This window comes from Cupressus sempervirens, chromosome 3 (genome assembly GCF_028749045.1).
Source record: "Cupressus sempervirens isolate cs-2001-9-10 chromosome 3, ASM2874904v1, whole genome shotgun sequence".
Lineage (NCBI taxonomy): Eukaryota > Viridiplantae > Streptophyta > Pinopsida > Cupressales > Cupressaceae > Cupressus > Cupressus sempervirens.
The window spans coordinates 117,903,738-117,919,290 of NC_143120.1; the positions used below are offsets into that span (position 1 = coordinate 117,903,738).

General features: G+C 36.6%; 1 protein-coding gene across 4 annotated transcripts; it reads left to right on the forward strand.

Moving 5' to 3' along the window:
* The first annotated feature begins 6,781 nt into the window (after positions 1-6,781).
* LOC149565050 (putative protein phosphatase 2C 55) lies at positions 6,782-15,127 on the forward strand. Of its 4 annotated transcripts, none has more exons than XM_089818603.1 (6): positions 6,782-6,931; positions 9,270-9,358; positions 9,463-10,351; positions 13,778-14,102; positions 14,275-14,424; positions 14,527-15,127. In XM_089818603.1, the coding sequence occupies exons 3-6, from the start codon at positions 9,543-9,545 to the stop codon at positions 14,830-14,832; spliced, it is 1,590 nt and encodes a 529-aa protein (XP_089674729.1). In that variant the 5' UTR covers positions 6,782-6,931; positions 9,270-9,358; positions 9,463-9,542; the 3' UTR covers positions 14,833-15,127. The 4 variants fall into 4 exon arrangements, with proteins under 4 accessions (XP_089674729.1, XP_089674731.1, XP_089674732.1 ...); XM_089818605.1 differs by having other exon boundaries at positions 6,782-6,878; XM_089818606.1 differs by having other exon boundaries at positions 6,782-6,872.
* Positions 15,128-15,553: the final 426 nt, after the last annotated feature.

Consider the following 15,553-nt stretch of genomic DNA (forward strand, 5'->3'; position numbering starts at 1 on the left):
ATTATTTGAGTAGTGCCATTGGGGGCACTCATGCTGATTGATCCTATTTTTCATCTTGGTTTCAAAGGAGGTCCTTCATTCAACACTATGACAATTATCATTTGACAATCATCTACACTTTTCTTGTGTCTCAAAATATCCTTTTCTAATGCATATTTTGAAGTGGGGGGGGTCATATTCTTAGGTTTTTGTCTCCTTAGTTAGACTTTGTTGGGGGGGGTGTTAGAAAATAAAACTTAGCAATTTTTTTTGTTTTATCCATGCTTTTTTGGATAAAGCTTATTTCTTAGTGTGTAAGCTAACTAAGGAATACTTCTGATTTTTTCAGTTTTATTCCCATTTTCCCTCTACTTTGTGCTATTAGGAAGCCTATATTATTGTAATTCCTTATTTTAATTAATGAGAAGTTCCAATTTTCATCTTCTATCGTGAATTTTTTCTTTCTATAGTTGCATATTTTGTTCTATCATTCTAGCTAGATTATTTGTTGGTTAAGCTAAAATTTTACATGGTATCAAAAGCAAAGAAGAAACTGAAGCCCAAATAGAAATCAAATCCAAAGCAAAAACTAAATCCCAAATCAAATACAAAAGGCGATGAGAGTTCCTCCAAACCTTTCCTAGATCAGATACTCAAAAATCCACTCCGAAGGGTAAACCTTCTAAGTTTGGTGAGTCTTCCTCCAAGACTAAGAAGTTTATAGGTGATCCTTGTAGTTTTTGTGGCAAGGAAGGATGTCTAGTTTCTAGAAGTTGGAAATGTCTTGAGGCTTTAGAGGAGGCCATGCAACAACATACTATTGCTTCTCTGAAGCCACCACCTCCTCCTTCAGGGAAAGGACATGCTCTTTTTGCACGAGCATTGTCTTCATCAGTTACTTGGATTCATGATTCAAGTGCTTCCCACCATATAACACACTAAATTGATTTTGTTACCTCACTTGTTTAGAGTTTTACTACACTGATTGTAGTTGGTGATTCCACACAACTTTCTGTTTTAGGTTCAGGCACTATCTCTTTTGAGGGTGGTTCACTATAGGATGTTCTCTTGGTTTTGACCATTTCTACGAACATCTTGTTTGTCTTTTAGATTTGTCATTTTGGATCTACTAAGATAGTTGAGTTCTCACCACATGATGTGGTTATTCAGTATCTCCACAATCCTAACTTGGTTTTTGCTAGTGACAATGTTGATCTTTAGTCTCACTAATATTAGTTTGCTAGCTTTGAGAGCTCTGTTTCTACAAGTGTTTCTCTTATTGCTCATGCAAACATAGTGAGTACATAGGAGCTAGTGATCGTGCTACCTCAGATCTCGTGTACATATGGTCTTTGTCAAGGTTGTGCACTTGGCAAACATCACATAGGTAACTATAGATATCTACAATATATGAGTACATAGGAGCTAGTGATCGTGCTACCTCATATCTCGTGTACATATGGTGTTTGTCAAGGTTGTGCACTTGGAAAACATCACATAGGTCCTTTTCAGGTAGGTAGATCCATACGTGCTAAGGCACTATTGGAGTTGATACATAGTGGTCTTATGCCATTCCCCTCTCCATCCTTTTGAGGTGCTTGATTTGTGCTTACCTTCATAGATTAATTCTCTAGATGCACATGGGTCTACTTTTTGAAGTATAAGTCTAATATCTTTGATTCATTTTGAATCTTTAAGAAATTTGTGGAGAAGTAGTATGGTCTTTTTGTAAGGCATATACACACTGACAATGGTAGGGAATATGTGAATTAGTCTTTCAGAGATTTTTGCACTAAGCATGGTTTACAACATCAGTTCATAGTTCCCCATACCCCTCAGTAGAATGATCTTACAGAGAGAAAGAACAAGACATTACGGGAGATGGCCAATTGTATGATACAATCTCGAGCTACGAGTTATTCATTTTGGGATAAGGCTATCAACTATGCCAACTATATTCATAATTAGATGCCTCATAATGCATTACGATATTTCACTCATGAGGAGGCTTGGACTCATGTCAAGCTCAATGTTTCTACATTCCACATTTTTGGCAGTAAGGCTTGGGCATTTATTCCAAATGCTCAAAGGAAAGCCATAGAGAGGAGAGTCAACCACTCATCTTTGTTGGCTACTGTGAGGATGTGAAGGCATATAGGTTGTTTGATCCTAATTCCAGAGAGGTCTTGTTTTGGCGAGATGTCTCGTTTGATGAGTGTTATCCTCAGATGGAGCTCCCATCACTGGCTTCTCCCTCACTACCTAGTGTTTCCTCTTCTCCTCTACAAGATTATGTATCCTTTGAGAAAGATCTTGATGTTGACCTCCCTTCACCACCTCCATCAGATGTTCAATGAGTGCCCAAGTGGGATCATGATACTATTGATGCAACAAGACTTATGATAGGAGGTCCTTCAAATTCTCATCGCACTTGTGCTCAGACATCTAGTACTAGACTATTGAGTCATGCCATTTCAGATGATCCACAAAGTTCTTCATAGGTGACAGGACACTTAGAGTGGGATAGGGCTATGGATGAGGAGTACTATTCCTCGATGAAGAACCACACATGAGATCTTTGCCCTCTTCCAAAAGGAAGAAAGTTGGTTGGTGTCGGTGGGTGTACCATACCAAGTATGCTAGAGATGGTTCTATTGATAGATACAAGGCATGTCTTGTTGTGAAGGGATTTTTATAGGTTGAGGGTATTGATTACTTTGAGACCTTTGCTCTTGTTGCCAAGATGAATTCTACTCGCCTTGTACTCTCTCTTGTAGCTTCTAAGGGATGGACAATATTTCAGATGGATGCGAAGAGTGCATTTTTGCATGGAGCCTACACGAGGAGATCTATATGGAGCAACCTCGCAGTTCTGTGTAGGACTCTTCTTTGGAATGTAGGATTCAAAGGTCTTTATATGGTCTCAAACAAGCTCCTTGGGCTTGGTATGAGAAGATGGATTCTTTCTTACTTGCTTCACAGATCACTCGGTGTCATTTCGATCATATAGTGTACATTCAATGTCATGGGGTTGACTTGTTGATACTTGTGCTATATGTAGATGATCTCATCATTACAGGTAGCTCATCCTCTGATTCAAAGTGTTTAACAAGCTTTGAGAGAGTAGTTTGAGATGACAGACCTTGGACTTTTGCACTATTTTTCGGGCCTACAGGTTGTTCAACCTTCAGATGGGATAGCCATACTCCAACAAAAGTATGCTCTTGATATTCTTTAGAGATTCAACATGCTTGATTGCAAGCCTACTCCCACACCTTTTCAGTTAAGTATTGTTTTATCTACCATTTGCACTACTCCTGCAATGGATTCCACTTTATACAGACAACTTATGGGTAGTTTGTTGTACTTGACACACACATGTTATGATATTTCTTTTGCGGTTGGATTTGTCTCAAGATTCTCACATGATCCACATGAGAGTCATTTGCAAGCTTCCAAACATATCTTGAGGTAGATCTAGGGTACTACATACTTTGGTATTCACTACATGTTAGGGATCCTTAGATTGCTGGTTATATGGACTCAAATTGGGATGATGATATTAATGATCAAAAGTCTACTTTTAGATTTGTTTTCTGTCTTGGTTCAGGTCCTCTCACATGGTCTCACAAGAAGCAGCATGCTCGCGCTATCATCTACAAAGGTAGAATACATGGCAACTATGCTAGCTAGTTAGCAGGTTTTATGGCTTCGACATTTGATGATAGATTTTGGATTTCCTCCTAATAGTTCCACCTTTCTTTGGTGTGACAATCAAAGTGCTATACAGATTTCCCACAACTCGGTTGAGCATCAAAGGACCAAGCACATTGAGCTTCACATGCACTTCACTAGGTATCTGATTCAGGATGACTCTCTTAACTTGGAGTACATTCCCATTGCTGAGCAGGTTGTAGACATCTTCACTAAACCTTTTGCATCCCCACAATATCTTCAGCTGTGTTCTATGCTAGGGGTAAAGGAAGTTATCCTTGGGGTGTCTCAGTGATGAATCCTTCCTTCCTTTTCTATTTTTTAGCTTCTTCTGTCTCTTTTTGGAGTAGGGTTTTTCCCACGTGGTTTTCCTTTTCCCACATGGTTTTCCTTGTTTCTCCATTTTTTAGAGATTTGGTTGTGTTGGGTACCTCATTAGGACATGTTGCCAGGACCCATTTATGATTTTATCATTGTAGTTTCCTTTCTTTTTTTGCATTGTTTGTAGCTACATTGTTGCTCATTTGTGGGGGGGGGGGTGTTAAAGTAAAAAATTAATTTAATTTAATTTATTAAATTACCTTTACTCTCTTCTTGAGATTTCTTTTTATGCACATGAATTTCCATTTAATAATTAAATATTAATTATTAAATGTCATTTACCTTTTAGGGTTCCCCTATAAGGGTTTTACAATCTCCTTCATTAGGATTGATCAGTTGTATTTTCAATCATTCTTTCAGTCCGATAATATATTCTTCCATATTTTCAAAGCCAAACTCTTGCCTTCTCTTGTCTTTTTCTTCTTTATGATAGGTTCTTGCATGCAGGTGTTCTACTGGATCTGTGAATTTGTTCTCATCAAATCCTTCATGAATTATGTCAATAGTTTCTATCCAGGAGCATGTTTTCATAGGGAAACATTACAACAATTACCGACAAAGAAAAAGCCACAATGGACCCCTGTACATGATGAAGCTATAAAGAAGATCGAACAAAAGGTCCAAGACCTCCCTATACTTCATGTTTCCACAACACATAATTTTATATTGTATATTGATGCTTTTGATATTGCTTGTGGAGGACATCTCTACTTTGTGAAAGATGGTAACATATTCATTGCAAAATATGTCAGTGGTGTATTTCTAGAGGAAGTTAGAAAGTGGATCTCTTATGACAATAAAATTTATGGCATCATAAAATGTTTAAAGAAATTTGCTCTAAAATTGATGCACTTGCCAAAGTTTGCCATTTACGCAGATTGTACAAGGTTCTTGACATTCAAGGAAAAGGATCATGGAAGAAAATACGGTAGATGAAAATATGTCTGATGACAACAATATTTAAACCAATACAATTATGAGGCTCAACGTATTATAAGAAAACATAATGTTGTTGCTGATTATCTGAGTAGACATAACCTTAGTGTTTTCATGCAGAATTCTCGTAATTCTCGACCTTATCTAGGATTCCACTTGTCCAAAGAATTTGATGTTTATTTCAGATTCTTCATGAAATTGTACAGAGAAGTTGTCTAATGAGTGGAATCAACACTAAATTCCTACATTGCACAAACTGTTCTGCAGACACACTTATGCATTTGAGATGTATAATGGAACCAGTGATTACAAATGGCGCCTATGGAGAATTCACAATCCTTCAGGTCAAAATAGATCATCATCATCTCTTAATTCTTGATCTTATTAGGAAACCTTTCTCCACATGGCTAATTACATGCATTGCCCCACATATTGAGCAATTATTATATTTCTTTAGACATGCTGGTCCTGATAAAATTAATCTTGATCATAAACTTGACCTTGAAGTTTGTGGACAAGTCATCATAAGCATGAGACTTAAGTGGGAATCTTACTTTTTACCACACCTGACATATGATGACAACCAACAATATTGGAATATTCAACATCACTTTAATCTTTTGGCTCGGTGGAGACCACACGCATGGGAAGATATTTTTAGTCATGGAGAATTGACACCTACTGTCCCATCACTAGCATTTGGCTCACCATTGTCAAGCACATGGAGTCATTATAATTATAGTCCTCAAGGGGAATCTTTGTACAAGGCTGTACTATCACTATTTAACGTAGACATATCGCCTTAGCCGGTTTACCTTGTATCCCTGGTTCCAAGTCACTTTTTACCTACCAGGTTGCTATAATATAAGCTCACATGGAAGCATATTGGGCATCGAGTTTCCATTTGAGTCTTGGGTGTTAAAGTTGAGTCTACAGCCTTATCATTCTATGTATACTCTCTACATAAGCACTTCGAACGATCTTCTTTGCATATAAAAAAATAAAGTGATGTGAGTTGTAAGTCTTTAAAATTGTAAGAATTATTTGATAATAGTAAGAAGTCGTAACCATTCGGCCAATAGCCTCCACCGTTGGATTTTGCACACATAAGTTTCTACCCATAGTTACCTAAAACAATGAAGGATAACTCTACATATTATCCGAAAAAAAACAAAAATTTAACATTCAAGAAAATATAGTCACAATTGAAATACTAACATTAATTTACCTAACGTTTCCAATTTTTTTAAGAGAAAGGATAACCCTACACATTAGCTGAAAAAGGAAAGAGAGAACGTATTATAGCTTTTGGATTTCCATTTACACCTTCTAATAACAAATATAGTTACTGGTGATGTCGGTGTCAGTTCTGACAATTGTAATATTGAAGATACAATTAATAGGTACCGAAATGTCCGGCTCCTCGTTGGCTTTCCGTTGGAATTTAATTCTTATTTTAGAGACTCCCGCGTAAAATACAGAAGTGGAACGTATAGAAGAATAACTACGATTAAAAAGGAGATAGATAGATAGATAAAATTTTAACGTTCACGAGACTAAAAATAGCCTATAGGACAGAATACGACAGACTGTCTGCAAAGCGAACGATGCCATATAAAATTAATTGCGTGCCCATATTTAGAATATGCATTTTTTTGAGTCTCGTTTTCAAGGGTTACGTGACTTTTGGATACCTGTGGAAGGCAAGGTGGGTCAGACATAATTAACAAACGGCGAGGGTCTATAAATTCAGAGCCTCGTCAATTACTTTATTCGAATTGGAAGCACACGCTGGTCATTGCGACGGTACCGTTTCAGCCCCCCGTTCAATAGGAGATTTGCTGTCACAAAACCTAACTCTAGTTACAGTTTCGAAATCTTTCTCTCTCTATTTCTGTTATACGTTGCGGCAATTATCTGGGTAGGGTTTTGAAGATATTTTATGCTAGGATTTGTGGTAAATGCTTCGGGAGTTGAAAAACGAGAGCTTAATTGATTCTAGTGTTCCAATTTCTGTTTGTAGCTATCTATATCTGTCTTGAAAAAATGTTGGAGATATTTCTTGTCAAGCTTATGCGTTTATTTATATTTACTATGTTGATTTTCATTTTCTTTCAATTCGCAATCTTTGGCTTGGTTGCTATGATCTTTATAGCAAATTCGGAAGGGACTTGCACTTAACCGCTAGTTGTTCAACCTCGGTGATTGATGTTGTATTTTGCTCTAGTTCACTACTTTATGATGTCTCCTGATATTTGAAACTCTCCTTTGTTATGAAATCCTACGTGATTCTATCTCTGAGCTAATGTAATTCAATGCACTGAGTTTTTTAAATTTTTGGATCAATTGATTTAGCCAATATTTCCTTTTTTATTTGGTTAATTTGTTCTGAATGTAGAACTCACCTGGTACTTGCACATGATGTAGTGAAAATTAAACATTTAAATATGTTGTTTTACTCAACACATAATCAATAAATCTGGAATTATAGTATTGCCCCAAATCACAATTTTTTTAATACATTTGTCACTAAGTGTATCACTCAAGTTGTAACAATTTATGAGGTTTTGTTAAATTTGAAACCGGGCTTCATTATGAAATCTTCAATGTTGCTGCAACTTGATTTTATTCCATTTGATGTGACACCTATTTATATTTGTTAAATTTAGCCTGCAATTATTTAGCTCGTACAACATTTATTGTTTTGTGGATAGTTTGGGTTTCTTTTCATGAATGGGGTCTTGAATTTCATTTTTAAGTGGTGGATGGTTTGCAATCAGTTCAGGCAAAATTCAAGTTAGCAGAAGGTTTGGACAAAGTTTATTGGTGCCTTTTAAGATATAAAACACATGCAGTTTGGGTGAAGATTAGAGATGTCTTATCTCAAGACTGATGGGTCCTCTATAGAATAGAATTATCTAGTATTGTCAGTAGAAAAGGATAGTTTCTAATCTATCTAATCTATATTACTATACTAGAATAGCTAGTAGAGCAGTTCTACTTTCTCCCAGGAGAAGAATAATATCCACACCTTCCTGGTTGAAGGGACATTAAGGGTGTGGAGTCTATGGTAAAGCACATGAAGGCACACACCTAAGTGGCAAGAACTTTCTGATGCAAGGGGAATATCTGGGCAGGCAGAGTGTGATCTCTATGAAACACGAAGTGTGACTCCATGGGGCTCTTAAATGAGGAAAGTCAAACGGCCATTGTTGAACACCCATGCTGGTGTTGTTTCCCCAGGGAGTATATTTCACAACCTACCTTGGCACGCATAGTGCGGTGGGTGCCCCCCCACACATTGAGGGATGGCTAAATTTAAATTCAAGCCCACTTCTAATGAGAGTGAGAGTGTTACAGATATATCATATAAGACACATGTGGTGCCGTGAAAAAATATGAAGAAAGATTTGCATTAAGTTCAAAGATCTATGGACATCCCTAAGAACACTATCCAGACCCAAAGCCTTGTCAAGGTTGTGCTGTAATAAAAAGGGTTATGTGAGTTTGATGCATGCCTATAGATCTTAAGAACTCGTTGAAACTTACCCTGCACTGCACAAAGACATGACCATAAACCCACCTGAGCTACAAAGTAAGATAGTACCAAAGTTGATTCATAATGTCATACCAGGCTTCATGCTAGTGGGCAGGGATGATTGAACTTTGGAGGAAAGTTTTTTTTTTTTGGGCGGGGAGCGGGGAGCGGGGGGGGTGGGTGGGGGGGGTGGGTTGGGTTCTTAGTTTGTGATGAATCTCTATTTCCTTGCAGGGTTTTGAAATATGGTGTGCTAAATATAGGATGAAATTACATATTGATTGGACAGTTCTTTGTAGTGCGTTTAAGCTGATATTGTTTAGAAGGTAATTATCAGCTGAATTTTGTGTTATAGGATGTGCCAAAAAATGTAATTTTTTGGTTGGATGTTGCCCTGGATAGAGATTGATTTGGAACAAGAGTATGCATGAACACCAAGCACAAACCAAAAACAAATTCATCCAAAGGCCATCATCAAACAATAATAGAACTGTCTTATTTCTCATTAGCATTCATCCAACTTTATTTTGTACAAGAGTTGAGGCTTCTTTGGATGCAAGTGCATTTGGATTTATTCTTTCCTAATATCAGTCCTAAGTCCTAGCTCTTCATGCTTTTGCAGAAAATGTTTACCAATTAATGCATGTGTATAGTCCTCAATTTATTTTTATGCATCAGCGCTTCATGTGGTTAATTTGAATGAATTCTGCTGTGTGTACAGAAGAAAAGCCAGACGTAGGGCCACTGAAGGGGCAAAAGTGTGTATAGCAATTTGAGAGTTTCTCCGGGCAAAAGAGGTTCTGAATAAAGGTATTGTGCATTTACATTACACTTATAAATTGGCCGGGAGACTAGAATCTTTTGCTGATTTTTTGGAAGGAAGCACATGAATATTCTGTGTGATGAATGAATAGGTTCATCAGAAGGGTAATCAGAGCATAAATTTTATTCAATGAACTATTCTTCCTTGAAGAGATAGTCTTCTGTGGAGAAAATGCCATCTGCACAATACTTCCAGAGTCTGATAACTGCTTTTGAAGCCACTCGGCTAACAACATTGCATAATCTAGAACTGAAGAAATCTGCATGTGGTTGGCTCAAAAGAGGGAATCTTCAATCATTGGACGTTCGTGTTCTGTACTCTTCTTGTGTTGATAGTTTTCCATCAATTGTGGGTTTGCGCAATTTATGCCGATCAAGGCAATCAAATACGTGCGTCGATCAAACAATTGATCAAGGAAAGGCTATAACTATTTCAGAAGCCCTATCTCGGATGTTTGCAATACCATCTGTCTCTGGTCCATCATTGCAAGCTTGTGAATATCATGCAAATGTTTTTCTTGTTGGTAAGAGTCCACTATCACCATCAAAGTACTGTCCAAAAACAATTTCAGCAGGAAAGCTTTTGGGGAGAGTGAAGGGTTATAATAGTATCAGCACAGTTTCAGATGTGGGAATTGTGCGTCTTAAAGAATTTCTTCATTTCCAGAGGCATAATGAGAATGTCAGCTTTAATAGGGGTCTACAAATAGCTTCCTTTCATAGTGTTGGAGGGACGGGTAACTCTGGAAATGGAGGAAAATCTGATAACCGAGGACCACCTGAAGTGAACCTGATCTCTGGTCTACCTGATTTTCATATTTTCAGAACAGGAACCTGGTTTCACTGGATTTGGACACCCAGGGTAAAAGATTTTCACAGCTCTAGTGCTTTCTTTAACACAGCACGAGTAGTTCAGGATGTATCTTTCAACAGTTCTGCTAAGGATGATAATTTGGAAGATTTGCCGAGTACTTCAGACCAGTATGTTGATTCTTACTTAGTTTGATCTTTCACTTTTTTATTTTACATGATTGGATTGGTTGGGCAATAGTCGTTTTTACTGTCTTTATCAATGTTAAACAAGGAACATAAATTTTTTGATTATTATATCTGGGATGATTTAGTGGTGTGTAGATGCTTATACTTTTTGGCATAACACAACTAAGTGCTGCTGAGGAAGGGTTGATCTAATATCTATTTCATGGATAAACTTAAAAGTAAGTGATTCAAGTGAGATCTACAATCATCATAGCTTATATCTTCTTACATTTTTCACAACAACCAAATTTTGGACATTAGCTCCAGATGCACTGCTGGGGCTAACCATATTTTTTTATAACTGAAAATATCTACAGAAGTGGCACAGCAAAGACATAAAAGGTCCAGTTACCAGACAATAATTGTTGACCTTCACCAACTCGTCTGTACAATTGTATAAAATGTTTCGAAACAGGAACATCACCTTTGTAATGATAATCACAAACCAATTATCAGTAAGTATAAAGATTCTTCCTGAGACTAGAGGAGATCACTCTTTAGTATTTTACTTAATATTAGCACTTGAGATGACACTGTACTGAAGATTTATTTTCTTGCTACTTGTATTTGGATACTACCAAAATTCTTTCAAAGATGACTTAGCATCTTTCATTTCTTCATCAATTCCTTCAAAGAAAACTTAGCGCCTTTCATTTCTTCACCAATTCCTCAATTTCTATTCCTTCCATCTTGTCTTTCAGTTGTTAAAAAACTAATGTTACTCCTTTCTGATGTTTATTCCTCTACCGTAATAATGGCTTGATCTCATTGCTCGTTTTTATACTAGAAGTTTTGACTCCTAGAATAAATATCAGAATACTCTTTTGTATCAGCTTCCAAATTTTTTTTTGTTGTCCTAAGAATTAAAGGCCAAATTCCAATCTTGCAACCAGTTAGCCACCAACTTAAAACCCCATGAAATGGAAATAACCCCAAGCTTCAAACCTTCACCATTCTTTAATTTCTATTCCTCCATATTGGCTTTCAGCGGTTTGAGAAGCTAGAGTTTCTCCTTTCTTATGCTCGTTTCTATACTAGAAGTTTATGACTCCTAGAATTAATATCAGAAGACTCTTTTATGTCAGCTTCTAAAATAATATTGTTGTAAGAATTAAGGGCCCGATTCCAATCTTACAACCAGTTAGTCGCCAACTTAAACTCATGGTATGGAAATAACCACAAGCTCAAGCTGACAGTGCAACAGTAATGTAATAGCAGTGAGTTAGCTAAAATAAAATACCAGAGCCATATGATAAATTGGAAAACGCCACCTATTTGATAAAATGCTAGAGCTTCAAACAGTTGCTGTGATAAAAGATGGGACTTAAGATGATGCCCATCAACAACTTGAACCTTGAAGGATACTCATCAACCAACTTAATTTTTGAATTGCTGCATGCAAAACAACTCTCTGCCTGCAGTATGTTGTTCTCCATCATTGTTTGTGATGCCCACAAAGGTTAAAATCGATATGAAAAATTACTGTCTATTTTTTTCAGCAGCTCTCAGATGAATTCTGTTGACAAGACAACATTGTTTGTGGTTAACATGAAGGCTCACATCTAGGTAGCAAAGCCAGCAAATGTCACCATTGCATCATTTGCATGCAGCTTTACCTCTGTATTTGGTATTGATTGCCAGCTTTTTTTGAATATCCTCTACTCATTCTTGAATCTTTTTTTTTTTTGTTATATATGTACTTTTTTGGCAGAATCTTGATTACTTTATTCTTGGGCTTTCATTTTTCTGAACCTATTGTTTTAGATAATTATGAAATCTAAATTTGTTTAGATTTTCATGTGGGAGTTGTTATGATCAAAAACATCCAAGTCATTTGAGTCTTCAGAGCATATGTTTATTCCAGATCACTGTAAGCTCTAATGGTCTCAATCTAATTTACCAATTCGGATTCGGATTCCAAAGCAGATACGGGATGCAGGGATTTTTTTTTTGGATGCGGATGCGGGAAGAAACGTGTATATATATATATATGTGTGTGTGTGTGTGTGTGTGTGTGTGTGCAAAGAAATGCAAGAAATATACAAAAACAAATCATTTGAGAGTGTGACTATGATACTTAACCCTTTATCAAAATTCAAGATATTTCAAAATTCATATGATATATCAATATGTGCTTGTCCAACATTAGAGTTTAGTCTTAGACAATAAATTAAAATAGGTCCTGTTCAAGATTCCAACAAAATAAAAACTTAGTTAATGATTGAAGATTCAATCTACTTGCATTGGAGTCTGACTTTGAATCATAAGGATTCGCAAGAAAATTCACATTCTCATCATCATCTCCAATTGCTGAAAGATCATTTGAACCAAATATGGTTCCACTTATGCTAGATGCACCACGTGCCACACTATCATCATCAGTGTCTCCTACTGTAATAAGATCATGAAGTGTTGCATCCACATCTGCACACTCAGGGGCTACATCTCAAAGCTTTGTTGCCCCTTCTTTTTAATGATTATTCTTACATGACAAAAGATGCAAAGTTGGTGTGGGCAAAGACCAAGTCCTCAACTTTCTTGGAGCTGAACTGGTTGCACTTCATTGAATGGATAAAGGAGCATGTACTCCAATTCCTTTCAGCAGCAAAAGAATTAGCAACCTAGATAGTTGTCACAAAACATACAAATGAAAAGCAAATTAATTTTAAATGTCCTTACTTTTTTCTGCTTGTACATAACCCACACCTTTCAATTTTTCATCATACAATTGAATGTAGTGGCACACACCCACATATTTTAGATTGCTGCTCTAGAGAATGCTAATTACGATGGTTGCCTTTTAGAGTCTCTAGCATATAAACAAACAGTGGTTTTAAATAGCTTTTTACATAATTGCCAGACAGAAAATAATTGCATGCTCATACAGACATTTGTCCAGAAGTGTAATACTCAATTCCACAGATTGAACAAAAATAATTGCATGTTTGTACAGGCAGACAGGTTTTTTCATGTATGTAGGGATCTCCTTTTCGCTGATTAACTGGAATGGACATGATGATCCTCTTTCAATTCTGATTGACATTTTGACAATTGAAGATCCAACCAAATGCAATTTATAAATGTTTTCTGAGTTCTCTGTATTCTCTTTAATTGAATCTTGAGTTGAGTATTTGTGACTGTCTGCTATGTAAATTTGTGCTGTTTAACCATGTTAAACTATCTGTATATTATTTTCCCTTCATGTAGTCATGCAAATATGTTGTCTTTTCTTCTTTTACTGGTGTCATTTGGTAGAGTTGGTTATTTTACAAAACAGTTTACAGCTCTTTCGCTATATGTGGCACTTTTTGATCTGTAGGTCACTTGACATATCATCAAATGACTTACATTACTTTTATGGTTATGTAGGGATCTTCTTGGTGACAGAGTATTGAAACTGCAATCAGGTGCATGTTACCTCCCACATCCTGATAAGGAGGAAACAGGTGGTGAAGATGCTCACTTTATATGTACAGCTGAACAAGCTATTGGTGTTGCAGATGGTGTGGGAGGATGGGCAGAGATGGGTGTTAATGCAGGTATCTATGCCCGTGAACTAATGGATAATTCTGTGGTTGCAATTCAAGAGGAACCTCGAGGTTCTATTGATCTTTCAAGGGTCTTGGAGAAAGCTTATTTGTGTACAAAATCCAAAGGGTCATCAACAGCTTGTATGTTAGCCCTTTCTGATCAGGTAACTTTTTAACTTACGGAAATATGCTTCTGTCACATACTATGTTCTGATGACTGCTGTAGGTGTTGATGTTTTCAATTTTATCTGCAAGATACCATAACAAATGAATTAACTCCTGTTCATCTTCTGTATGTATGGAGTTAAACTTGATGTAAATGTCATGCTTTTCCAGGGTCTTCATGCTGTCAATTTGGGGGATAGTGGATTTTTAGTAGTGAGGGATGGATGTACAATCTTCAGATCTCCTGTTCAGCAACATGACTTCAATTTCACATTTCAACTTGAAAGTGGAGGGCGTAGCGACCTCCCAAGCTCTGCACAGGTGAAGCAAAGTCGTTAATAAACTTTTAGATGTATTCTGTTCATAACATTTGACTGTATTTGATTTCTTATTCTGATAGTTTAATATGTTTGAGATATACAGATGTTCACCCTTCAAGTTGCTCCAGGAGATGTAATTATAGCTGGTACAGATGGGCTTTTTGATAATCTATACAATAATGAAGTAACTGCCGTGGTAGTTCATGCTGTAAGAGCTGGTCTGGGGCCACAGGTTACAGCTCAAAAAATTGCTGCACTTGCAAGACAGCGTGCACAAGATAAACACAGACAAACTCCTTTTTCTACTGCTGCCCAAGATGCAGGTTTCAGATATTATGGTGGAAAACTGGATGACATTACTGTTGTTGTATCATATGTTGCAAGCTCCAATTCTAACCCAGAAGAGTAGAAGATTTCTGGGATGGTTCATCTTGCAGTTCATTGCCAAAGCTGGAGAGGATATTTACCTCTCTAAATGTTTATCCTGTGTTCTGCAAATCATGTAAATTGTGTTATTGCTAATATAACTGTTGCTCAAATACTGAGTATTTGCGTAGAGCACAATTCTTCAAGTGGCGGGAATGATCAAGAAAATGGAACTTTTTTTTAATCCCAAGCCATTGAATGTTAACCTGATTGATTGAATCTGTAAAGTTGCAGTAATGGCTATTCATATCAAAATGGTTAATTTTTGCACTTGTAAAGCAGTTGCTGTCATATTCTCGTTTGAGGGCAAAAGAAAGGTTTAGTTGGGGTAGAGTTGTTTGTGGTATGTTCTAGGAATGTATCTAAGCAAAAGTAGTTAGAAACTTGGAAGTAACTGCATAACATGTACTGTACTATATTGGACACTACTAGCGATATCTTTTGTGGCAGCTTTTTAAAAAAAGAGGATTTTGTACACAACAATCCTTTAAGAAAATTTGCTTGCCCTGGCAAAAAGTTAGTAAAATTGTAACTATTGAGAAACCTGGTGGAGTGTAGTTCTCTGTTTTCTCCTAGTAAAAACATAGTGATTTGTGTCAGTTTGGTAATTCGGATTACATTTTTAGTGCTCATTACTTGCAGTTAATAAATGTTTGTGCATTTGGACTTAATTTTTGATTAATTAGATCTTTGAGTTTCAATAA

Excerpts from the sequence above, each read along its gene's own strand:
- LOC149565050 (XM_089818603.1), top strand. The coding sequence starts at position 9,543 with ATGCCATCTGCACAATACTTCCAGAGTCTGATAACTGCTTTTGAAGCC. Across the intron at positions 10,352-13,777 it reads TTGCCGAGTACTTCAGACCA|GGATCTTCTTGGTGACAGAG; the intron begins GTATGTTGATTC and ends ATGGTTATGTAG. Across the intron at positions 14,425-14,526 it reads ACCTCCCAAGCTCTGCACAG|ATGTTCACCCTTCAAGTTGC; the intron begins GTGAAGCAAAGT and ends TGAGATATACAG.